The sequence below is a fragment of the Corvus kubaryi genome, unplaced genomic scaffold (genome assembly GCF_017639235.1).
Source record: "Corvus kubaryi isolate FWS band 111438036 unplaced genomic scaffold, C.kubaryi_AGA036_p1.0 37357, whole genome shotgun sequence".
NCBI classification, from domain to species: Eukaryota; Metazoa; Chordata; class Aves; order Passeriformes; family Corvidae; genus Corvus; species Corvus kubaryi.
In genome coordinates, this window is record NW_024581117.1 from 11,104,918 (window position 1) to 11,131,559 (window position 26,642).

At 39.1% G+C, this 26,642-nt stretch overlaps 1 protein-coding gene and 1 long non-coding RNA gene across 10 annotated transcripts in view; one reads left to right on the top strand and one right to left on the bottom strand.

Annotated features, from left to right (window-relative positions):
- Window positions 1–6: 6 nt before the first annotated feature.
- LOC121667090 lies at window positions 7–9,354 on the top strand. Its single transcript, XR_006016906.1, has 2 exons — window positions 7–8,478; window positions 9,141–9,354. It is a non-coding gene; the product is annotated as an uncharacterized LOC121667090 (long non-coding RNA).
- Window positions 9,344–26,642, bottom strand: part of LDB3 (LIM domain binding 3) — a 110,168-nt gene continuing 92,869 nt past the window's right edge. For all 9 annotated transcript variants that reach the window (XM_042033272.1, XM_042033269.1, XM_042033274.1 and 6 more), the window contains 6 exons: window positions 25,925–26,052; window positions 20,277–20,577; window positions 18,878–19,058; window positions 16,561–16,681; window positions 15,134–15,249; window positions 9,344–13,943 (listed from right to left, as the gene is read on the bottom strand). In XM_042033272.1, the coding sequence (XP_041889206.1) occupies window positions 13,854–13,943; window positions 15,134–15,249; window positions 16,561–16,681; window positions 18,878–19,058; window positions 20,277–20,577; window positions 25,925–26,052 (937 nt within the window). In that variant the 3' untranslated portion in view covers window positions 9,344–13,853. The remainder of the gene's footprint in view (window positions 13,944–15,133; window positions 15,250–16,560; window positions 16,682–18,877; window positions 19,059–20,276; window positions 20,578–25,924; window positions 26,053–26,642) is intronic.

A 26,642-nucleotide genomic window follows, 5' to 3' on the forward strand; every position in this document is an offset into this window, starting at 1 on the left:
CCTCATCCTCCGCGCGGGGACAGCAGGCGAAGGGGGAGGGGGCCCGCTCCCCGCCGCGCTCCGCGGGCCGTTCCCGGGGCCCCGACGGCTCCGCTGAGACGGGGGCGAAGGCGGGTGCGTGTCGGGCGGGGGAGGGCGGGACGGCGCGGCGCGGGCTCGGCGCAGGCTCCGTGTCCCGGCAGGCGCTCCCGGCGCGTCCCTGCGGGGCGGGGCGGGAACGAGCCGGATTCCAATCACTGCAGCCGGGCGCGCGCGCGGCGGGGGCCCGCGGGGAGGCGGGAGCGCGCCCGCCACCCCCGCCCGTCCGTCAGCACGTGCCATGGGCGGGAGGGCTGGCGGGGGTCCCCGGGAAGAAAAGTTGGCCGGGAGGAGCCGGCCGGGCCTGCTTTTCCTCCCCAGTAGCCCCTCCGCGGGCGGGAGCGCGGGCCGCAGCCCGGGCCAGCGTGTCGCTGGGCGCCCGGGCCCGGGCGTTATCCTGCCCCGCCGCCCAGCAGCGCTTTCCCCGTGAAGAAGCTCCTCTAGGAAAGGGCAGGAAGGTGTGAGGGCAAAAAGTGGCCAAGCCGGTATCATGGAAGCACTGCTGGCCTTGAAGAGGGTCGAGAAAAGCAGCTGCGGCTGCATTTGGCTGCAGGGCCGGGAAGCTCCGTCCAGGTGCTGGTGGGGTTGGTGCCGTGGAAAGCGGACCTGCTGCCAGGACTCACAGAGCAGGTGGGGTGGAGGATTGCCGGAGCGGCTGTGATGGGAGTTGTAGGGGGCTGCGTGTGCGCCGGGGAGGGCGGCGAGCAGGCAATGGTGGCAGCAGCGTAGGGAAACATGAGGGACTCACATGGGCCTTTCAGCTTCGTGGAAAAATAGTTCTGGGAAAGCTGACGTTGCAGTGCCGCAGGAGGGATAGAGTTCCATTGCAAAGGACAGCATTGTTTGTTTGCTTTTTCCATTTCCTGTATCTAAATAAATATGCCCAGTTAGTTAGATTGGAATACATTATAACTTCTGCAATGAGCTGCTCTGCTTGCTGATAAGGATGCTGAAGGCCATGATTTGCATTGTATTTTGAAGCTCCTTATCATTAGGACAAATTGGAAAAGTAATAATTTGTCTGTCTGTCTTCAAGTGAGGTCTCCCAGCAGCAGTGCAGAAGGAGCTCCAGTGACAGTGTCATGTGCTGGGGAGGCTGCACGGCTCCCACCTGGGCTGCTGATTTTAATCCTTCACTCAACCATGTGACAGCAGTTGTGCTGCTGATGTGCTCTTGCCTTTCACCTGTCCTGTCACTTGGTTACTCTGCATCAAGAACTTGCCACGCAAAGCCAGCTACAGGGGGAAATGAAGATCACTTGGATCGTACAGACTTACTCAAGTTTCCCTTTGCTGCACACCAAAACACTCTCTAGGCCTTCAGGACACACCAGTAATTGCTGGTGTGGAGATGCCTGCCCAGATAAACTGTTTCTAGAGAATAACCAGTTGGGAAGCAATCTGGCTTATTGGTGCCAAATAGCCACATGTGCCTGTATTGCGGGAAACATGGGCTTGCTTTTTTTGTTGACCTCTCCACAGTGTAGCTCCATTTTTGCATGGTAATATCAGATAGGACTTGTAAATGTTGTGTACTCCACTCCAGAGTTGTCACCTCTGAATGTGAGGGCACTGCATTCTGCCTCACATGTGTTTTACCCACAGATTGTTAGATGAGTGCTTAACTTGTGTACTATCCTACATAGGTTTGAAGTTATACTTCCTCTTTTGTTTTGCTATCACCTTCACAGACTCCTTTAAAATGCAGGCAGGTAAAGGCACACCTAATAATTGTATGTGGCCAGATACTGTGGTGATAGGCATTTAAAAATGCAGGTCTTGTCTTACTAGACTTTTACAAAATTTTTTCCGATCACCATCATCCAGAAAAATATGTCAGTGTCCAAAACAAAGCCAGCCTGCAAGAAAGACAAAATCACAGCTTCCATGCCAAGCAATACAGAACTCCTATGCTTATGTTTATAATTTCAAAGGAAAATATGAGTCTGCTGTTCTTCCACTCTATGTACTATCAGATTATAGCAGCAGAATAGACACTCAATATGGAAGAAGAATGCAACATGCATGTGTGTGCTCCCAACCAGAACCAAAGCTGTTAGTGCTAGCATCTCTTCAGTAATAATGTGTGCTAATACAGCCCAGTGCTTGTCAGATGTTAGATGCTGATTTCAATCCAGAATGCATGATTTTAGCAACAGCCACTAGCCTTGAAATGTAGTTAACCCTTTTTGTGAAATGGATCAACTCTTTTCATCCAGTTCTTGGTGTGGTAACTTTACACATTGCAGAAATTGCTGTCTCAGCCAGTACTTTTCAAGGCACTTGGGCACTGAAGATACCCACAAGTGGCAGTCCCTGTTGCTGAGGATGAGTTTGTATTGCTATGGCAAGTAATGCCCATCTCTGCATTATTGAGTGCTGTTAACTCCTTGTCTTAATCACAAAATAAAGTCTGCAAAAGCAAACTACATTATAATAATATTTGGGCTGCAGGAGACCAAACTGCATCCTAATCCAGAATGATGAATCACAACCACCTTAGAAAGTATTTAGATTGTGATGGATGTCTGATGAAACATCCCATAGAAAATACTGAGGTCTTTCAAAACAGTGCAGTACTTATGTTTCCAATATCTCTACCAGGATAGGTAGAGGAACCTTTTTAAACCAGAAAATGAACACTTTAGGTGATGGGCTCTCAGAAGGGCACAGGGTTCCAGCAAGCTAGTTAGCAGCAGCAATCTTACCTGGTGAGGATTTTAGGAATCTGCAAGAACTCAGACACACCAGGTTTTGGTAACACAAAGTATTTATTTTGTTAATTGAGCAACACTCAAAAAACACTGAAGTCTGAAAATAAACATACCTTCATTTGACATTTGGCCAAGATGAGATGTGGAAGTCTAACATGAGATATAGAAGAAGCACTTCAAAACTGACTGTCATGATAAAGAGAACTGTATTTAAAAAAAAAAAAAAATTGGATAGTCTTCCAGCTGCTTTCATTGTTATTTCCTCTCCAGGAATTTCTTATTAATTCTTGGAATCACTAGGGAACTACAAACTTGAATATCAAAAGAACAAAGAGGTATATATAGGGAGAAAGTCAGCCATGTGATAGGACTTGATCTTTGTAGATCATCCTTCCCTTCAGTCTCTGGAATTCATGTCTTAAATCTGTGGTCCAAATATATTTTTGAAAACTGTTTGCAATTAGATGAGTATTTCTCTGTTACTGTTACCAAAATAAATATTCCATGCTGCATATTAAAAGAATATTGCCCTTCAGCCAGGGACACAATTATTTCACTTAATATGACATGAATTTGGCTTTGTCTCTTTTTCAGAATTATTTTACTTGAAAGCATATTCTTTTGATTAAAAATTTATTCAGCTGTTTGTTACTTACAAAAAGTCATGGATTTTATTAAGTTCTTTAAATGTAAGCAAAATTAATTCAATAAGGGAGAGTCAAATCTGTGAATAAAGATGTTTTCTAAAAATTTATGCTAGTGGAGCAGTGGTAGTAAAGAGGCAAGCCCTGCTCAACCTCAAGTCCAACCAGCGTGGTGTGGAACTGAGTCCAGGGCAGCACTGGAGAGCACTGTGGCAATAATCCAAGGAATGACAGTTCAATGTGCAGAACATGGGCACAAGGAAACAGGAAAAGTTTCCCACAGCTCAAGCACTTGGTGTGTTTTGGGGTTACTTGGGCTTCTGCAGGGGATTCTTCCTCAGCCTTGTGCAGGTGGCCGTGGAGGAAGGAGGGCAGAATGGCTGTACCTGTCCCCATCAGCTGCTGCAGGGTGGGAGCTGATTCCTCACTGAGCTGTGCAGGAGGAACTGACTCCACTGGTGTGGCAAAGGGCTGCAGTGATGGGAGCACTTTGCTCTGGGAGACACCTTCCCAGTCAAGGACCAAACTTCCTGCTGCTTTTTCTGTTTCTCCTTCCTGTGCCTAGTTGAGCTGTACGATTTTGTTTTTATGGATTCCCATGTACAAAACCCTTGTTGCAGTCTTCTCACAACGTTGTAATAAACCCTGAGATAACTCTCCTTCTAAATACAAAGAAACATTTCAGGTTACTTTGTTTTTCTTAAAGCCAGAGCATTAAAAGCCTTAGCAAAGCAAAAGGAAAATATTTGTAGGCTCAGCAGACGCTTCACTGGGGTGCCTCACTCATATCAGTTTGTTTGGAGAATTAGTAATATGTTCTCCCCTAGATGCATGCACATAAAATCCCAAAAGTCTTCATTTGCTCAGAGGAGATTAAGTATTTAGCGTTAGAGTGTAGTGCTGATTTTAAAATTTATGTTCTGAATTATCAGTCAGTGGTGCTAAATGATCTACAAAGAAGTTTAATTAATACTTAGAGAGAAGCTAAATGTTTGTGTTCCTCCACCTTTTTTTTACACGAGGTATCTGTTAGTTTCTTTTACAAGTTTGAATAATCCTTAGATCCAAACCCACACTGTATTAACAGTTCCTCTGTTAAGCCTGATGCTCAGGCTTTGTCCTGAAACTGGAGCGCTGTTGAAAGCGGAAATGTTTTTAAAACCTGCTGTTACACAAGGCGAATTCTTTTCAGTACAGAAAATTTCTGTCTTGGTGTGTATAACAGCTTTGTCCTCATGAGGCATGGATTCAAGTGGATGTGTTTCTGGCAGCTGTAGGAGTGGGTGCTGTAGAGATTTACAAAGATGGACATTTATGAGACTGAAAATGCTCTGTTCTTCCAAGCTGGTTAGAATGAAACAGATCTGAATCCTATACAAAAAAATGAATGAAATAATTTAATCACTTTATTATTTTTTCTCAGTCCAAACCTTTAAACATGACTACATTGCTACTAAATAAGAGCAAATGCAGCAAAATAGTCTCATTCACCTCTTTTTTCATATTCTAGTGAAACCAAGATAATATAGGTCTACAGAATAATAAAAGGATATACTTGTGTATCAGTCCCAGCAGTCAGCTAAAATGTCTGAAAATATATAATGAAGTTAAAGGCATAGCAATGAAGCTTTTCTCTCATAGTCTGTAAGATACTTGAATATTAACTGAAACTGTAACTTGAACAAGGTGAACTCATACAGGTAAAAGCAAATCCCGAAAAATAGTCTGTAACTCCCTTTGCTTCCACTGAGAAATTGGCCTGTGTCTGCAAATCTCCTCATTTGGCAGCTACACCTAATAAACTCTCACTGGCATCAGCAAAAAATTACCTGATTAGGGATGCAGGATTGGATCTAAGATAATAGCATATTAAAAAGCCACTATGGATTCAAAAGCTGCTAATAGAAATTAAATCCCGAGAATATAAAATGTTCCAAGCAGTTGAACAGTTTGCATTGTACATACTCAGAATGCTAAACAATAGCAGCTATTGCATGTGTGACCATCAGGAAACACAGCTGTGCTTCTTTGTGTTACAATTAATTACTTCCGTTGTATATAAAATTGAAAGTATTGGTTCTCTGGGGCGGAAAAAGGATATCCTGATACACTGCTCCTATTTCCTTACCAAGGCCTATTACTGAATGTTTCACCATTAATTCACTTACAACGAATTACCCTGCAAGGAATAAAGGAAGGGTAGATTGGGTGGTTAATTGTTATGCTAAAAGCTACTTTTTCTTTGCATTTTCACCCTCCTATATTTTACCCTCATTTTACTACTTTTGCGTACGCCCTCTTTGATAGCAATTGTTCACTTTTAAGTAGTTGTACTTAATAATGAAGGTCTAAAATAAACATTTACTTAACTGTCCTTTTACTTAAAGATTGTTCTATTAATATTTTTTAAAGTTACAAGATCAGAGAAAGCACAATCTTTCTCACTGTGCTTTAAAGAAATGAACAAACTCATCTCAGCTGAAGTATTTGTGGCCAGGTTCTCTGAAGCTGGCACAGAGAGATGTAATTTATACCTTCCTGTGCCAGTGAATTTCCCTAAGCTGGATGGGAATGAGGATTCTTACCCAGAGTTAGGGAGGAGTAGTAACAGCCCTCTGTTATGCTTTTTTTCTTTTTTTTTGGTGAGAATTGCACAGGGGCAACAACTGTTTGCAGTTGTACTAAATAGGCAAATATGGACCCTAAGGATACACACTACCCCCAAACTTTAATATCTACTTTTTACTAACACTGACTGTTTCTTTTTAGAGAACTTCTAAACAGAGAGCAGCTTCTGAGACTGCTTAGGGAGTCAATGAAGTCTCCAACAACCACCAGCCATGTAAGTCTATAAAAGGTGGGTAATGTGTTATGTATTTGTCCCTGAGAATTTAATCTCTCAGGAAGTGTCTCCTGTCCTAGAAGTCTGACAGTCTTAGCACCAGCAGACTGCTTCCAATCTGTTATAGGATGTCTAACACAAAGCTGAGTAAGTTACATGTGGAAAACATGGGAGTCCTTCAACGTGAAAACAAGTAAATTTTGCCAAATGACCTGAAATCTTTGCAAGTTTGAATTCAGACTGGTGTCACAGTGCAGTAACAGAGGAATGGCAGCTCAGAAGGGCTCCCATTCCAGAAACTGCAGTACATAGTACTAAATCACCATGCACAAAACAGCCCTGTTGTCCTTTTGCTGCAGCACCTAGCACTGGGAATACAATCTCAAAGGCAAACTGTGCTCTGTCATTATTTTATAACCACACAGTTTAGATTCAGGTATGCTCTATTTGAGGCCACAGCTAGAACCAGAATCCCTGGCTAGCATGTCAGATTTCTTGCAAGGACTTTTTGGCCAGAGGTAGATGCTGTGTAGTGTACATGCAATAAAGCAGAAACTTTCAATTAGTGTCATCTATATTGTGTATCCACAATAAATCTCAGGAAGTCTGGTATTTGCAGGATGCAGTGGGCTGAATACAGTCACATGAACAGCACAGCCCACTGTCACCTTTTACCCCACAGCTTACAGGCCTGTGTAAGGAACAGGAATTAATGTGCATTAATCACAGGGAAATTTACAATATCCTTGGAGTCAGTTCAGGGAAAAATGTGCAGGAAGAAAAAGTCTGTGAAGGAATGTGCAGGGGACAGCAGAAGAATATTTGGTTGTGAAAGAAAAATACCTGGTCTTTGTTTATAATGCACAAATAAAAATTTTATTCCTGAATCCCTGTTTTTTATATGAAGCCATATTTTTTGAAAGTATGCCCTTTTTTCTGCTCCTACATCTCCTATGCCATCAGAATTGTGGAGTTGTTACTTCATAAAGCACAAATACCTAACAGATAACAAAAGCCAGGTCTCAAGGTACACTCAGATTAATGGATTATTCTTAACCTATATATAGTAAATGGACTATATGACAACAATTTAGGCTCAAATAGTGCAGGTATGAAACACGTCCACCTAAAGGAAATCAGAATCTCAGTTCTGAGTGTTTTAATCCACATACATGTCCCATACATGCATGCAGGAATTCCTGCATTAGTCAACATGAAGATTTCTTTAAATGAAACTAAACCTCGATCCCAACATTATTTTCCAGTCTACATGTGATTAGATCTTAAAATAATTTAAACACTGTAAATCTTTCTTTTGTTTTGAAATGAGATCTTTAATTATGGCTATAGATATTTATTAAACTTCCTAAAAATCCAAAACATCCTCTTTAATACACCATGAGAATAAATCTAGAAGAACAGCAAGTTTTCTGGCTTTAGTGTAGCAGGCAGCATTCATTCCACAAGCACTGGAAGAACCATCACCTTCATTCAATTCAAGGTTGTATTTTTATCTATATCTTCTAATAAAAATAAATCTCAACTCTTTTTTCAGTAACACTATGCACAGTAAAACTAAGTGGAAGCAGAAGAATTTCCGTAACATCTTTGTCATTAATGAAAATAATCTAATTTCTGAAGTAGTAAGATTAGAAAATACTTTTGTAGTAGAGGCAGATATATTAATGATACTTTATGCATACTAATTTATTATTCTCTAACAGTTAAAATCTGGAAACTTTTAAAGGAAAAATGTTTTGTTCAAAAGTTTAGCTTTGTTAAAAAAAAAATCCCTTCTTATCTTTATTACAGAGAAAATTCTTGTGACTCAGCCTGACAGTCCTTATTAGTACAATACACGTTTGTTACTGTTTTCTTTTGATGTAATCTTCCTAAGAGAAGGAGGAACTGTATTTTAACAGCTATCCAAGGGCATATTTCATAGGCATACAGAATTTATGCCTGAATATAGTCTGAATCTCATCCATAACACTGGTTTGCATGGCAGAACAAAGCATTTCATTGTGTATTCAATAATGGTTTCAGTAATCTTATTCACACATTCCTTCCTTTCTTAATCAACAGAAACTGGCTGAATTCAAGATGCACAATTGGGGTGGGAGGGGGAAACAATGCCAAAGCCTGTACTTTTGAAATCACCATTTTCTTTAGAGCAATAATCTCTCTTTAAGAATCTCTGGTAAGAACCCCTTAATGCAGCACTTGTCAAACTATTTTGCACCATGTCCTTTAGTAATGAACTTTGCTCTATTCACTTTTTCCACCCTGTCAGCTGGCACGGTGCTGTGCTTATGCCTCTATTGCTCCCAGTTCCAACAACTGAACTCTCCAGGGATCACAGTGCACAGTTTAGGAAGCACTGTCTTGTGCAAAGGTTAAAGGTCAGAACAGACAATCTGAAAAACAGCAATTTTGATCAGACAAAATACTGTGTAAATACTGGGCATTCTTTTCAATTGTATTTCCTTATGCAAATTGTAAACGGAAATTAGGGCTGTAAAATAAAATCAGAAGTGCACAAAGTTGTGATTCCTGATGCTATACTTTGTAATGGCATCTAAATCCAAGTCTATCCATTTATCATCTAATTTCTTAATTATGTGTAATATACTTAGTTGTATCTCTAAAAAGCCTGCATTCCTGAGAGGTGTGCAACAGGAATGTATGAAATGGCTGTTTTATAAAACACACTGTTATATGAAGTCATCCCTTCATTTGTACATATTTCTTGGCACTAGAGCTCAATGAAGATGTTTAAAACATTTTGTGTATTTTAAATAACTTCTGCTAAGAAATGGAAGAGCACCTACCTGAACTTACGCAGTCAAACTTTGTTTGTAGATGCATCCATGTAACTGAAGACAGGATCTACCCACTCCTTACAAAGTTACTATAAACAGTATTTGTTGACAATAAGGTCTGGGACTATACAGGTCTTGCTAAGTTACAACACGTACTGTTAGCAGACTGAATGTTTTAAGCATACTAATATTTGTTTAAAACAGCACTTTTTGGTCAATAAAATATTCAAGACTGATATACAATAAAGTTGAAACCAATGCTTTCAAATTTTATTTTCAAGTCTGAAGTAGAGAGTACAAGCTTGTGTATGCTTTCTTACTGATATTACATGGCTGAAATCTGTCAGCTGTTCACATGCCATATTAATAAATATACCCAGATCATAAAGCTTTAACTGTATTTGCACATTGCTTTTATTACTAGACTGTTTTATTCATGTTGGCAGAGATAATCCATGCAAGGTAATTACATCTCATAAACCACACGACATTCTGTTCTGAAATAACTAGGAACTTAGGAAAAAATATCTATCTAAAAGCAAGGGCACTTGTGGCATCAAGTCAACATGTCAAAATATTTTAAAACCTAGACTTCTAATATATGATCACTGCAGGCAATAAATCACTCAGTTTCAAATTCTGATGTTTATAAATACTAAACAAATTAATATCCACTACCAGGAGACGAGTATTGCAAACAAACATTAGTGTGTCCAGCATTAGACACTAATGAATGTGTTCAGTGCTGTGGACATCCACATTATTTAAACATAAATACAAGTAATCTTTAGCAAAACATTTCACCCAAAGTACTGACCACTGAAGGACCAATAGAAAAGTATTTTTCCTTGTTTTGAATTGATTTTAGAAATCTGTAATGTGTGAATCCAATACAGTAAAAACTAATAAAAAGAAGTTCTAAGGCTGTTTTTTCTGCCCACATAATAAAAGTGGCCTTCTTTGGAAACATTTAATTTACCCTGCTCTGCAAAAAGAACACCAAAAGAGAGAAAAGCATTAAAATAGCTTCTGAATCCTCCGACTGAAAAGTTACTGAACACTTTTTAGTTATATAAAATACATATCTTTTTAATTGATCATTCAGAGGTACAGTATCTTTGTTTTATTGGGTAAAACCTCACATTAATTAGAATGAAAAGAAATATTCAGAAGAACTTAGGATTTATCCCAGGTATCTATTACAAGACATAAAACATGATCAAGTACACATTTTTCATCTTGCATATTTTTGTACAACACTATTTTCAGTGATAGTTAAAAGGCCGTATCTTGAATTTTAGAGATATATATTATTATATATATTTTACCCTCTCCATATCACAAAGGTGACATGTATCAGAAGAGTATCAGCAGTTATGTGATATTCTACCCTTGTGAAAGTTAAAATGCTACATTTTTATTCACAAATTTCTGGTTCAGATATGTGCAAAAATTGTATCTTAATAGAGATATCAAGGGCGGGTACGTGGATTCCCTATTTTTGGACCACATTATGAAGCAGCACAAGTCATAACAGGAAATTTTTATTATATGATAATCCTCAGGGTATCTCTGTTCTTCATTCAGAGATACCACTGTACCTCATATAGTGATATGTAAACTAGCTTTAATCTCACTTGCTCAGACACCAGCTGGAGTCAGGGCATGTGCTACAGTGCAGGTTCTCTGCCCAAGGAAATTTTCAGGACTCTCTCAAGCCAGTACAGCTCCCACTGAAGTCTGTGCTGCTGCATTTTCACTGTTGCCACCCTGCAAGCCAGCTCAGCTCTGCTTATGTACATTGCATTCCCTTTCCTGCAGTCCAGACTTCGAATTTAACAGATTGGATCCTTGCTCGCCCCTTCTGTACGTATTCAAACCATCTCTCTGGGCTATTTGGAACTACTTGTACCCTAATTTCTTACTTCAAGCCCTTTCCCTGACTGTAGTGAGTCCTCCTGGCTGCCCCACCCCGCCCCCCCTCTGCCCCACCCCAGCTGACATGCCAGTTTGGTGAAACTGGCCTTACCTGGCTATTCCCCCCCTCCAACCCCAGCCTCAGGAAGGGCTTCCCATCTCCTCAGTGCCTCACCTTCTCCCACTCAACCAGAGGCCTGCAGAGCCCCTACATTCTGGCTGCCAAAGGTGCTCTCCCTTCTCTGATCCCAGCCTCCCCTCCCCTCCCCACTCCATGCCAATAACTCCAGGCTGATCTGGGCCACTTCAGCTGCCAGTCTGAGATTCCCAGGGAACCTGAGGGAGTTCAGTCCCAGCCATGCTGCCTGCCAGCAGCTTTTCACAGACTGTACTCCCTAAGCTGCAGCCCAGCATCTCTGGCCAGATCCTAAAAAGATTTATCCTTCATACTGCCAGCGAAGAGGAAGCTTATAGGGACATTGAGGGGGAAGGTGGAGGGGAGAATGAGACACACACATAGAAACACATGCAGATCAGAGGTGAAAGACCTCATGAAATTCTCCTGAGGCATCCATCACAAGCCCTTCCTGTGAAGCCTGACTCCCTGTTCTGATGTTGCAGTCAGAGGCCAGTCCCAGTCAGCGGCCAACACACAAATCTGCCTAAAGGCAATCTTCAATGCAGTCTCAGTATACAGTATGCTGATGTGAAATCTCTCAAATAACAGATAATAATAAACAGCATTTTGTTGAATGGCACTGAAAAATGAAAAGGAAATGTAGAATTTTCTCACTGTTGTGAATATGTATTTAAGGAAGTCAAATATGAGTGTAAAAAAATATTTAACTTCCATAATTACGATTTACTCTTCTGGGGAACATTATGAGCCACATCTTTGGATTTTGTAATCTATGGAACCATATTCACACCAGCCCAGCACCAACTGAAAACAGAAAATTTGCTTGCTTATAGAAAAAAAAAAAAAGGCTTTGCATATAATGCACTAGTGTTTTAGAATAATTCATGCATACAAAAATCTGACCCTGTAGCAACGCAGAGCAGATCACTGCTAAGATCAGTGAAAACTAACATACCTACTCAATAAATACAGGTCATACATGTCAAAACTGCCACAGGCAGTTCAGGTTGTTATTTCTGTCCAAGATGCAGACTGCCTGCAGCTAACTTAACTCTTATATTAGAACTCCAAATTTCATTTATTCCTACCCCAAGCTTTGGATAGTTTTTCATCCCTTAAAAGACACACCAATTACCATGAAATGGGCATTACCCATGGGAGGGACATGACAGACAATGTTATGTAATTTTTTGCTACTCAAAACACAAGGTAAATAGGTGCAGATGGCACCAGCATGTGGCCCATAGAAAGCATCCTCAGCCTCAGAAGTACTAATTAAAAACTGTCAGTACTGCAAGCTGTCAGCGCACACATTGTAATTCTCACTTAAACGAGTTAATAAAGCTCGAATGGTGATCAGACTTTCCATCTTAACTCCATCAGACACAACTGCTGTCTCCAATAGAAAAGTCACTGATATTCAAATATTCAAAAGTATTATCAGTACTACAAGTATTGCTAGTTTCTATAGAGTTCTATAAATAACTGTTTGAACAACTTGAAAGTTGTTCTCAAGCTATTAGGAGAGATGCCTTTATGGTTGTTAGAAAAGATGGTTATCCTAATTGTTGGAACATAGCTGCTGTTTTCCAATGGCAAAAACTGCTACAATTCATGATGTGTTGCATTTAAACAAAGGAAAGGAATAAAGAGTATGTGCCTGCTGCCTTATGAATACTTAAGCAACATTCATTTACTGTAGGAAAAAAAATGCCTTTTTCCTAATTATGTGGGATAGAGTAGGGAATTTTTGCAGGCTAGCTCCCAAACCTAGTTGTGCTAGATGAATGTGTTTCTCCTGTGTTCGCCAGCCTGAAGATCCAGATGGAGGTTCCTACCTCCCTCTGATATCAGTGGGAATTAGAAACCACAGCAAGTTTGAATCTATTTTTTTCCACGGGAGGAAAGGAAAACTGGTTTTGAATTAAAAGCTGGCCTTTCCAGCCAGCTCTATTCCATTCAGTGTAAGAGCAATTCGGAGAAAGCCAGCTGTCCTTTTCCATTATGATTTGAAAGTGAATTATTTACTGTGCACATAGAAGCCAAGTGCACTAGCAAGGCTGACCCAACCATTTTATTTTCAAACTGTTATGGATTGTCACCTAGGCTTCCCAGCTACATATGGATTCAAGGCAGACTTGCTATTTGGAAAGAATCTAAAATATCTGATGCTATGAGGTAGCACCACAACATAATGGAATAGCACTCACTTTTCCTAGAGGAAGCCCTAATCTATTTATTTCCCTTTGAAAGCCTTTGGTTCTACAGATGACTGTACATATGGCACTTACTCATTCTTGCTGTGAAAGAAAATGACTTAGTACAGAGTTTTCCAGTTGTTTTTAAACACCAGTGTGTGGTCTAAGCAGTAAATCTGCTGTGGGTAGTTAACTTAAAACTATATTTGCACATTACTTTTTATATTAAGGTTTTAGTTAATTTCAATATTTCCCCCAACTGTTGCTCTAATAATGGACTAGTTCATTAGTTCATTTGGTTTTGACTGTTCATTCAGTAGATTTTTGTATGAACTTTGCAATAAGCACGTTCTGCATTTACGAAAGAGGATAAAGTTAAACTTCAGAAGTACCAACTTCCAGCTTTTACCAAGAGAAATGCTAGCCATGGTTATCAACTTTACGATTGCCCAGTTAGTCATCTGTTTTACCCCAGCATTACTGACTACCAACACTTCTTTTAAACATTGATGGCATGGGCATGCTTCTTGCACAGTGGCTTATCCTTCTTGGAATAGAATGGCTGACCTTCCAAATTCACGTGGCATACCTAGAATTAATAATAAATACAATCAGGAAGAATTAAGGAAAAACAAAAGGGAGAAAGATGTGGCTATCAATTTCAACTGTATTGCTCTTCTACCCATGCATTTCTTTGATAGTCTTTAGGAGTCATGTATGGATTTGCACTTGATTTAACCCACTGAAAGAAATAAAGTTAGGTCCTTCAAAAGACCCCCGCTGTGAGAATTGCATATTAACAACATATAATAAAACTATCACTTCCACAGAAAACTGGGTAGCTAAGGCAAATTAACAAGCACAAAAGAATATTAAATATTCAGAGAAAGTGCCTTTATAAGTGATCAATATTTATAAGTGATTAAGAGCTGTTAGCTTGTGAAGGAAACTCTCTTAGTGTTTGTATGTTAGAATTTCCAAAAGACCTCAGTTTTCACAAGACACTTTTTTGTAAAGCTAGTTTAGCTTCAGATATTTATAAACATTTCTATACTTTCAACTATTCTACCTAAATTTTAGACTTAAACAAACATTAGAAATTGTCACTGTCAGTTTGGTGTGACCAACATACTATTTTTAGCTAATTAGAGATTCTAGGTATTATTACCTTAGGAATAATATGTTGCAGAGCTGCTCAGTGGTATTAGAACCAGATGAAAGTACTGTTTATCATATGGATTTTTCTGCTTTGCGTGCAGAGTGTGGGAATATGGCCACACTCTAGAGCTGTGTGCACACCACAGATTGATGAGTTTGACCAACTTCTATGCTAATTACTATTCATGCTCTCTAAACAGACTTCTTTTTGCACGTTTCAACAAGCATTCAGCATGGAAATCCAAACTTCACTGCTTTGTAAGTAAGATTATGGTTATACTATTCAGTATGGTGTTAATTTATTTTCAGTCTTGCTCTATCTTTATTTGGCAAACACTGGAAAGAATAACAGCAGTAGTGGTTTGTACTGCTGTATGTACTATCTAAAACTAGATGTTTTATTAGAAAACACTCAGGATGGTCAAATTTCATAATTCTAGTAAAAGTTTACGGTGGGGAAGAAAGATTACTCCCATCCTTCTCCAAATGCAAGTAAAAAATGAAATTCCATCCCTCTGCATCCTTAAGCATATGTTAGTTATTCCTGCTTTCAGGTTTTCTGATGTTACCACACAATTTAGGAGTATAAAGGAGTGAGATAGTATTTGATGTAGAACCTACAGCACAAATGAAGCAGGTGTCATGCCAAGTGTGTCCAAGAGCTTCAATGAATTTATCTCCAGCTTCAACAGGATAATCACAGCCATGACATTTTGTGCTGAACAAAGCAATATAATCTAAAACAAAACAAGAAAGCAAACTTAGAATAAACTCTTAATGTAATCCTATTAAGTCCAAGAGAAATAGAACATTTCCAGACAATGAATGTTTTGATTGTTTTTGTTCAGTGTCCTACTAAATTTACTGAAACACTCCTACTGAAATTTCCTTCTCTTCTTTCATTATTTAAATATAAACTCAGTCCAGAACCCCTATCAGTATGACATTTATCATCACAAATGTAGAAGACAAACAAAAAATCCATGGAATTTGAAGTTATGTTTCTCACATTACTTTCAAATTAGCTTTAATATATGTGGAATCTATTCATAGGACAAATATGGTTGTACAAAAGAGTCTAATGACAAGGGAATGTTACAAGTTTCCATGCTTGGATTAATGTTCTTTCTGCATTAAGAGAGAATATTATGGAAACCCCACAGTTGCTGATTAATACAGCTTTACTTTATCAAGTGTGATTTGGAAAGGCTTAACACTGAAAAATATTAGTGGAAATTCCAAAGGTATATGGAATTCATGAGAGTCATTAGATGGTATGACAAAGTATCCAGTTTTAAAGGGTACTTAGTCAGTCATGTTGTATGGTTTTTACTCTTCACTAAGAGCTACTCTGACTTGTAAAATTTGAATTGCATAACCATAAGGAAGGAATCACCAGAGAGAAGTAGGCCAGGAGCTCACTGAATGCACAAGGGGAATACAGAGGGAATACCACTTAAACCTTAACTCCTTCCTAAGTATGTCAGGCAACTCATTTGCATGGCAAGTACCATTTTGGGAAAACACGGCCTTTGCCTTTCTTAGTTGGCAAGAAGCAGTTTGTCTGTTGCAGCAGCCAGGAAGCAAAATCTGCACTACCATGTGTTGCACATCTGTGCAGAGCTATCTTTTCAAAAGTGTTGGTTGAACAATTCTAGGGTGAGGCAGCAGCATCAGAGGTCATAGCTCCAGCAACTCAGGAGAGAGATTGTGGGCAGCCCTAGAAGACTAATCTTTCATTTCTGATGAGCAGAATACACCACGGAGTGGAGTGGAACAGGGGAAAATGTGTAGGAAAAGAAAGTATCATAAGGGAAAGAAGTGAGGGAAGGCATTGTGAACACTGAGGCAAAGACCAGTGCTCTGCCATTCTCTCATATAAACTGGAGCAAAATACAGAGACACAAACACTTGAATATGTGGAGAGTGGAAACATAATCCATGCTGGATGGGTAACTGATACTATTTTGTTCGTCAGCTGCTCTATTCTTACGTTCCATGGACATGAAGCACACGATTACTGTGCAGACCTGTCAGGATTGCCATACCTTTCTCACAGTAAGGTTCCCCGTCCTCCATGTGGAACAGGCTATTCCCAAATGGCTTCTTACAAGCAGCACAGACAAAGCAACTTGTGTGCCAAGTCTGTTTTAGGGCATGCATCACTTCCTGTAAAACAAACAAACAAACCAACAAAAATCTCCAGCAGAATAGCCAGCCCTGCAACTTCTTCCTGGAGAACAAACACAAGGCAGAGATGCTCTAAATTCTTCCCCTCTGTATCAGCCAATTCCCCTCCTCAAAAGAAAGAATTATGACAGAAATTGGGCTCCTTTTGGAAAGAAAGAGGAAATAGGACTGCAAGCTTTCTAGAACAATGTATTTGCCAAAGTGAAACAACATGGTTCAGCCAGCAGTTTGTATCAACATGCCCAGTTGCTGTTGCAGGAGAGATTCTGCACAAAGATTCTGATTATTTTCTCCTTTGTTTTGACACAACCAATATGAACTCTTCAATGCAAGAGTATGATTTGTTAAATAAATTTTAGTTTTTCTAAGACCAAGAGTAAGTGGTGTAAGTCTGTTGTTTCAAAATAATCTAGATTATGTAGTAATTTCTTTACACTTCTTACAAGAATGAGTCACAAACTGAAAATCTTTTTAAAAAAGGAAAGGTTCTTTTAATTTATGTGATTACTAAAAATGAATCTGCATGTCTGTTCCTAGGTCATGTGTTTATCACAAAAAGCCCTAATTCTGTGCAACTGATGTTCTCTTAAGATGAGCACATCTAGATTTCATCAGCTTACTTCTGTCCTGTATGGAGAAATCTCTATTACTGCTTCATTCTTTTGTCATACAGAAGCCATCCAAGTCCAAAAGCTGCTGTACTGGGCTCTGATGCACAGCTACTTGCTAATTTGTCAATCTTACATGTACCCAGGATGATGACCGTGTATCTCTGTCAAATAGTCCAGATTTCAAAGGGCCAGCTGCATAACTGGTGTAAATTAACTTCATTAACTTCAGTGAAACAGCACTGATTTATACCAGCTGAGAATCTAGATCCTATTTTATGTTGCTTCCAATTATACACATAGACTTTGATTCTCTTTTAAAGATTGTTTTTAATGTCCATTGATTATGGCAAAATGGAGTGAAGTCCTCTTCCATGCTTTCAATCGAGTGAATAGACAAAATAGTCTAATTTAGATTTGCCATATATCTCATTAGAGAATCACCATTTGAGATTCATTAACTTCTGATACTGTTTGCAAAACAACTATCGCTGATAAATAGGTTTGGATCCATTTATGAATCTCAGTGAGGTAAGAAGCAAAAATAGCTTGAGAAATCTTATTAATATAAATAGAGGCAGCTGGCATCTTTGCTATTTTCCTGATGAAAATCCATAATGGGAAACTGATTTGTGCCAGCATTCATTAGGTAGGTTAAGTCAGCACTCTGCTATAAATTACTACTTCTGCTGCAGCAGCAAACGAGACTTGGTTGGAGCCAGAGCTTCACCATCAATGTCTGATGCTGCCACCCCTAATTGGCAGTTGCAGAGAAGAGCATCTGTAATGCCAACATTTAGACAGATGTCAAATGGTCGCAGCTAAGCAGTGGAAAACCAGTGTGGGACTCCTTGCTTCTTTATTTGAGAGGATCATGTCATACATTCACTACTACTGCATGCATAAAACACTGCTAAAATTATTGATGGTATTCCAACCTCACTACCATCTAAGGTATGTGGAGATCAAATGAAATTGTACATTTACTTGTACACGAGTCCTTTAAGACAAAAGTGGCATGTATTTTTGCCTTTGTGGAATTCAGATCTTTGTATCTATTCTGTATTTCCTTAACTATAAGAAGCCAGCAGAATTCCTCAACAGCTGAGCTGCTAACTACCAGTGAGGTGCAGCAAGAGCAGTGGGCCTCTTCTCAACATCACTGATTTCTCCACTGAAATTTTGACTAAATCCCATGTAAGAAATAAAAATGCAGTTCAAGTCTCTATTATAAATATAAGGAACAGAAAGATAAAAGTAAGATAATATGTATCAGATAGTAAAGTACTATCCAGAAAGTGCTACTTATTTTACACTCAGTGAGATGGTAACTGGATTACATATTTTGTCTTTGAGCTCAATAAGGTACAGAAATATCCAAGACTTCAGATGGATAAAAATTATTATAAAGTAATAGGTTTCTCATTCTGAAATATTCAACAAGCTGGGAAATAAATCTTAAAAGGACGGAATAATAAAACATCTACATTGACTGCTTACAGTCTAAACTAGTTCACTATTTCAGGGATTCATGCAGTTGCAGAAAGGGTTAATCTTATTCTCTTACCCCCATAATCTTAGTGCGGCATCGGGCACAGGTTGGTGCAAAGAACTGTTCATAGCAGCGCTCACAGTACACACTATTCTGCTCCTCCACAAAGCACATATCAGCCAAGGATGTCTTGCAATAAGCACAATTGAATTCTTCTGGGTGCCAAGAGCGACCCATGGCTACCAGGAAAGGACCTCTGGAAACAATCATAATGATCTTATTTGTATTGCAAAAAAAAGATGTCATGACCCTGACTGCAAACCCACTTTGTCAGACACCCATGTACAAGTGTAAGAAGCTACTTGAACCACAAGATACATATTAAAACAACATTCAGAAGCCCGAACAGAAGTGGTCTTTTTCAAGACCATTACTCAAAACACACTGCTAATTGGTTAAAACATTTCATTATTGTTTGGTTCCATACACTGCATTTACAGACAACCGTTGGAAAAATCAGTTGTTTTCATATCTGGGTAGCTGTGAGTGGTCTTAGCAAGCAGATGCAAAGACAGGAGTAAAAGGCCAAAGGCACAGAAGATAATGCTACTATTTGAAGCATGAAATAACAGGCAAATTTCCAGCCTTACACAACCAAACCTCACAACAGCTCCTAAAGTCTCCTGCTTTCTTTCCTTCTGAGAGCACTGCATGTGGCTTGTTCTAGAAATGTCAGACTATCAGGTGACAACTCGCTGTTTCATTATGTGGAAAACACATTGAATTCATTTTGGTGATTGACTCTGGTGATTCTAGTTAGATACAGTGATTATTACTGGAATATTTCCATTTCAGATTATATAAAGGGCAGTAATCAGCAGTTCCACATCACCAAACTAGCTCCTTTTAGTGGGGAAGACTGCCATTAAACATGGATTACCTGAAGTTGGATAGCAGTGCACAGGCTAACAGTAGGCACTGGTCCAGCAGAATGAATTGGGAGAGGAGAAGGGAGAGGCATGCTATGAATCACTGGTAATAGAGTATAGGCATTATCTTTCTCCAGACACAAAAGCAACAATTACATTTGGCTGCTGTTCCAAAATGATGCCTTGTTCCTTTTCCCTCCACAATCCCTCTGCCCCCAGCCCCCCAACTCTCCCAATGAAGTTGCATGAACCTCCTTCAAAGGATTACCTTAGGATCAGAAACCTGTTTAAAAACAAGCAGTGATTTGCTGCAGCATCCAAGAGCCAAACAATTAGCATGTATAACTTTGCAGTGATAAAAAGTGAACCACACAACAACAAAATGAGCTCTGGAGATGTTAAATTAATGAAGCAGACAACAGACATCCCTGCTGGGTAATTTAACAGAGTCTTAGGCTCTGGTACTGTACATTAATGTACAATAACCAGTCTCTCTAATACTTTTTTTTCCTGCTTCATCCCTCTTCAAAGGCCCATGACCTTACCGAATGATGCTGTTACAGTGCCCACAGAGGGGAGTTCGGCTGCTGGCTGGAAAACGCTCCGCCCTCTGAACTGTTCCCCGGGCTAATGCAGGGGGCTGGGAAGAAGTTGAAACTGGAGACGGGTAAGCAGAAATTGAGGCAGGAGGTGGCACTGGAGCACCCCTTGGTAGGATGTGCTTTGTGACAGTGGTGGTGGATTTTCCAGGTGCAAATTTCTGGGAAAAGGAGTCATCTGTTACCCAGGGAGGGCGACTCGCAGGCTCCGTGTTGGCAGGGGTGTAGGAATGAACTGGTGCTGGCGCTGTTTTAAGTATCCCAAAAGAAACCAAGAAGGATTTTAAAGTCTTTTTCTTCTAATGTCAATACAGCAACATTTACCAGAGGGTACTCCATGACACACATACAATAAAAGCTTCAGATGATACTTAATTATGGCCTGTCCCACTGTTGCTCATTTATTCGGGGCTAAAGCCAAAGGTACCAGCACAATCACTGACTTTTAATCCACATGCATTACAGAAATCACTGCCTACTGGCTTTTACAGATTTTATGGAGACCATTGTCAAGATCATCTCTTCATTTTCTAGTAGGAATGGATATGACAATTCTGTGATAATTTCAAAGACTGACGTATATTCTGTTCAAGACAGGTTAAAAATAGAAAAGCCAGGTAATACAGTAAAGTTTTAGACGGAATTCTCGAGAATTTCAATAAGTTATGCTTAACTTTTGATCTCACTATATTAATTAAAACACAACATTTTTTACAGATTTCACTGTTATCTATCATTTGTAGGCTTATTCCTAGGTTTTTGAAGAAAAACAGGCTCCCACAAGGAACACAGAGATAGAGAGCACTGGAAGCAATACTGAGGGAGCCAACTCAGCTCACATGACCAGCAAGATAAAGCCAACAGCACTTAGAGGAAGGCCAGACTTGCGGTTATGACTGATCTCAGTTCGGTTCTTGGCTCTGCCGCAAACTTCCTGTATAACTTTGAGCAAAGCAAAGTGTCTCTGCGCCTCAGTTCCTGTGTGTAAAACAGAGTATCATCCTTTCTCTCTTCCACCCTTTGACTAGCACATAAAACCTTCAGTGCAGTCTGTCTCCGTGTTTGTGTGCACCAGGCTCTAATCTTGGGTGGAGCTTTATCGCATTAAAATAAGCAGGAAGCAGGGCCTGCACATACCGACAAGTTTTCCCACTGCCCTGCTCTTTTCAAAACGTCCGATCTTGCATTATGTAGGACTGAAGTTACTGCCCAAGAAACAGGCTCACTTTGCCAAGTACAGGAGCACTAAAAGCAGTTTCCCTTTGCAAGGAAAACAAAGTGAATGATTGAAAAGAAGCCTGGAGAGTTGAAGTGTTTTGCCCAAATGAGAGAGCACGGATTTGGGAACAGAAGCCAGTTCTCCAGCAGTCTAGGCAAACATTCTGCACAGCAGATCCCAGCACCAAGAAAATGACCAAATACAACATGCACAGGTTTAAGGGGTTTGCAGGTAGAAAGGTATTTCAGCCAAGAGGATTCTGAATGTAACATGGATCTTTCTGAATAATTAAGTGGTGAGAAGATTATGTTCGACTTAGCACCCGTCCCTTAACCCACACCCTGACACATAATAACTTACACTGATTATTGGCAATTTGCAGGTGCTTAAAATGCATATATATCAACCCACTGTGATCATCCTTGGGACCTTTTTATTGAGGTCAGAGTTGAATCTAGTGCATTTTCTTGATAAAAATTTCTTATGGTACAACATCAACAATGTTTCTGCTTCATAAAACTGTATCCCACCTTAGCTTGAGGCTTTTTTTTTTAACTTGGAAATGGTAAACAGTATTTAAAGATTTCAGAACAGAGTTTATATGCAATCTCTTTAGATCCTGAGGCTGTTGCTATTTATGTATTATGGTATTAAGATAGGCAAAACTAGAAGTTAGTATTTCATCTCTAATTGGTGAGTTCAAAAGGCTCCCACCTATGAGGTGCTCTAATTAAGTAAGGTGACATCTAGCTTACTTCACTACATTCTCTCTATCTGCTACTTCTTTCACCCTATCTTTTCTATTTGCTGCAGTAAAATAAAGAAACAGAATAAAGGAAAGTAAAATAAAACAACAAAATAGGATTTTTTCCCCCAGTTACTAAAAAGAAGTACCAGAGGAATTATTGCAAAATGACAAATGCTGGGTGTTTGCTTCTGCTCTGAGTTCTCTTTTCAGCTGTTATAATCTAATTTTACAGGCTTGATTTATTACAATACATTTTCCCCCTGTGAACAAACTGCAATTACTATTGCTTCAAAATAGTACCACTGCAATGTATTAGAAAGATTTCACTACCTTTGAGATTTTAGCAACTGTTATTAAAAGGGAACTATCTTATTTTCTTAGAACTACATCCCTAAGCTTATATGAACAACTATTTTGTCTTAGTAGCTACTGCCATATGCATTCACCTTGAACGTTTATGTATTTCAAAAAGTCTTCCAACATACATGCAGCAGAAAAAAAGGGGCTGCTAAAAAAGTACTAAAAAAGTACTGAGATTCAGTATATCAGAGAATATATTCTCAAAATAACAGCATTGTATGAGTTGACTGTAACTGTTAAAAAATGAATACTTCAAATAATTCAGTAACATAGCCTCTATCACCTTGTTCCTCTCAGCCCTCACATTCTCTTAGAGCAGGAAAGAACAAAAGGACTTATTGTTATCCTGAGAGAATGACAGGAGAAGAGGTCTCTCTTAACAGCAATAGGAACAAGCCAATTCCTTGCTTCTGGGGAATTTGGAATTCTCCCCCTCAGCTCTTCATGTATGGTCAATGGTTATTTTCTCTCCAGACAAAAAGGCACATTACTTTACTCATTTACTAAAGCAAAGATTTACAGTCTCAAATGCTTTGGTCACACACTGACCTGCACCGTGAGAATATTTTTTCTTTTTTTTTCCTTTGTTAGTGGATCACATAAGTGCTATTCTTTAGTATTTTCAGTAACAAATGAAATTAACAACCACAACTGATTTGGCTTGTTCTACACTTAGTGGCCACATCCTTGAAGCCCAAAGTTTTCCCATATACTGGTACAGATGATGTTTTATAGGGAGACACTATTCTTACTCAGGGGAACTAAAAATGAAATAATGGCGTGGAAGCTGCTGTTTTAGTATTGAAGATGCTTAGGAGTCAATGTAAAGTTCATTAAGAACTGTGGGAATCTTTCTCCCAATTCCTAAAAGAGTAGATCAGGCCTTTATGCTTGACCAATTTTGCATACACAAGTAGGCCCAGATGGACTTCGGGATTTAAAAGGAAAGATCTGCTTTCTGACGTTTAGGTATCATGTTACTGCGTGGTAAAGAACTGGTGTTGGAGTTACTTGGGATATGTGAAAGGCTATCCTAGTCTGGGAAAGCCTACGGGAAAGGAATATCCAGGTATGTTCTGCCATCTAGTGGGCCTTGTTCAGAAGAGAAGTCTACACTCCTTTTAAAAATTGGGTTATGAAATTTAGGGAGAAGATTTCAGAGTTCACAGCTTTCCCTATTGGAAAAAACTAAAGATCTTTAGCAGCAGAAAATTTCCCACCTGAGTTAGCTAAGGGAAAGTGTAGACTGTGTGATAAATTCCATCTGAGCCACATACTCAACAATGCAGTTTCATTTTGAGACTTGTTTCAGTTTGTTTGTTTTTTTTTTTCAATCTGACAGATTAAAATAGCCTTGTAAATCCTCTCAGTGACTGATTCAGGTGTCTCTATATTTGATATATGAGCCTGTTTATTAATCTGGAAGTTTCTGCCCCACACTTCCAAGGGAAGCCAGTCAATTACAAAGTTGGGTGAGAAGTTTTATAACTATCTTGGTGGTTTGTTTCTAAGTACTATTGATTTTCCCATCTGTGACAGGAAATGCCATTTCCTCCATTTCTTCCCAAGCAGCAATTTCCTATTTGCTCAGGACTGCAACTGTCTTCGAGGCCAGCTCAGGTTCCAAAACCACTCTGAAGTGCTACTACATCAAATATACAACCCTTTAGAAAGGTACCAAAACAAAACCCAAACATCTTCACTAAAATCTCTGTCTGGAGTTTCTCTTGTACCTGAGTCACTTTAGGGTTCAATTATGAAGGTATTTTAGAATCCCTTACTGGATATTTCAAACTCTAAACAGTAAAGGCGGACTTTTTCTTTCTCTGCCAACTATTTAAGCCTTTATTGAGGCAATGAGGCTCAAAAGCAGCAACATAAGGAATTGCAAAGGAAAACCAGCAATGTAAGGAATTGCAAAGAAGATACCCAACCCAGGAGAAAACAAAAGTCTTTCCTCTTAATCCAAGTTGAATCCAACAGCCAGCTTTGACTTTACCAGATCCAGCCAATGACTGGAAAGAGCTGCAGATGTATTTCTGCAGCAGGTTTGTATATTGAACTGGAGTTTATACCTCCCCAAATGAGCACAAGGCTTAACATCAGTCAGTGTATTCAGGAGGTATTTTGACTTGCCACAGTTTGCTCTCTTCTGCATTATAGAAATAAACCTGCTGTCATCATCTTTTCAAGTCAAAAATAATAGCATTTGCCTTGAGTGAGAACATGGTATACACTGATGCACTAACCAAAAGCAAATGAGGAGAAGCTGAAGGTTTATTTACTTTGAGACCCTTATATAGCTCATGAGAGCTCTGACTTGACTTTTTCTACCTTTATGTCTCAAATATAAAGATCAATTGATTTGTCTGTCTGCTTCATGTCTAACTAAAATTCCTATGTTTGTTTAATTTCAGTAGATCCAGAAATAGAACATTACAGAAGATAGAGTTTAAGACTGTTAGAATTCTTGGCCTTTTCATATTTAATTGACTGTAAAGATATAAATCAACTTTTTAATTCTCTTGCCAAGATCAGAAAAACCTTAATTTGAAACAGAACTACACTTAGATTTATATTGCTGCCTCATTTAACTCATCCAGTTTGAAGGTTCACATTTTGGTCATCAATGGTTTTAGAAGTTCAGTCCATTTGTAGCACGTTAATACCAAGGGAATTTAAATAATATCAAGGAGCGTATTTTCCAAATGAATGAGTAACCAAATATATTCCTTCAGTTATTAGATCTCTGGGAAACTGAACAGCATTATGAAGTGCTTTAATACCTCATTCTTCATTTCAAATATAAGCCTAAGTTTGAGAAGTTCAGTATATATCTTATCTATTTTGAAAATATATCCTACTCAAGCAAACTCCACTTATTTTACCTCCTTCCTGAACTGTGCATTCTTTAGCTATTTTATCAATTCTCTGGTGTCACTGGGCTCCTAATTGGATACACTGTGTTATTTTTCAAATGTATTTCTTCTGAAAAATCAGGCTACACATTCTTTATTAGACTTTTCCCTTGCTTTTATTTTTCCCTCTGTCTGTTCCACGTTTTAACTCTGAAGCAGAATACAAATACAATGTAATCCTTAATCTTCAAACAACCTGAGGCAAAACTAGCAACATTTAGTTCCATGTATATAAATATTTTCTGATATGTCTGTGTCCAAAATGCGTGCTCTTGACATTTTCTTTTTCTAAAAGAAATGTGTGAGCATTTTTTTCCCAAATCTTTTCAGTACTTTGAAAGTTCCTTACCTGGCTGGTAGACAGAGGGCTTTATGCTGGCAGTAGTAACAACTCTCATTTTTGAAGCAGCAGAAGGAGCAGGACTTTCACTGTAGCTTCCAGAAACTGGCATTGGTGTATATGACTGGGTTGTGTTTCTAAAAGCAAAATGTAGGTGTGAACAACTTTACAAACAGCAAAAGTTTCTGATCATGAAGTAACAGATCTGGCAGCATCCAGGGAACTCCAAGAGGAATCTTCTGTGAGAACTACAGAGAGAATGCTGTGAGATTCATCAGTCTTTAGCATTGCTAAGGAAGGCTTGGACAATTCTTTGGAAAGAAAAATTAGTCAAATAAGGATTTTAAGTAATAGCAAGTTTGTGATTGCTGTTACAGAAAATAGCTTGCTGAGGGAATATGACAAATTTGAAACTCTCAGTTTAACACGGGATCAGACTTCAGAAAGCTGCATACAAAGTTTGTGTTTTCTGTTCCTCTGCAAACAAAAAGGCCTGGTCTTGTCTAAGATAAATCAATGAGGGATATCTGGACTTTAAAATATACTTGCCCAGCACAATTACTGCTATTACTACAAATGCTAATTAGTGTTTATGTACTGTTATACTCTTTTAAAAATATTGTAGTGACCTTTAAATTTTTTTCTGAAACTCTTTTCCCTATTTAGACTGAACCCAATATTTACATTAATCTTCTTGATGTTCAGATTCACCCTACAGAAAAAACAT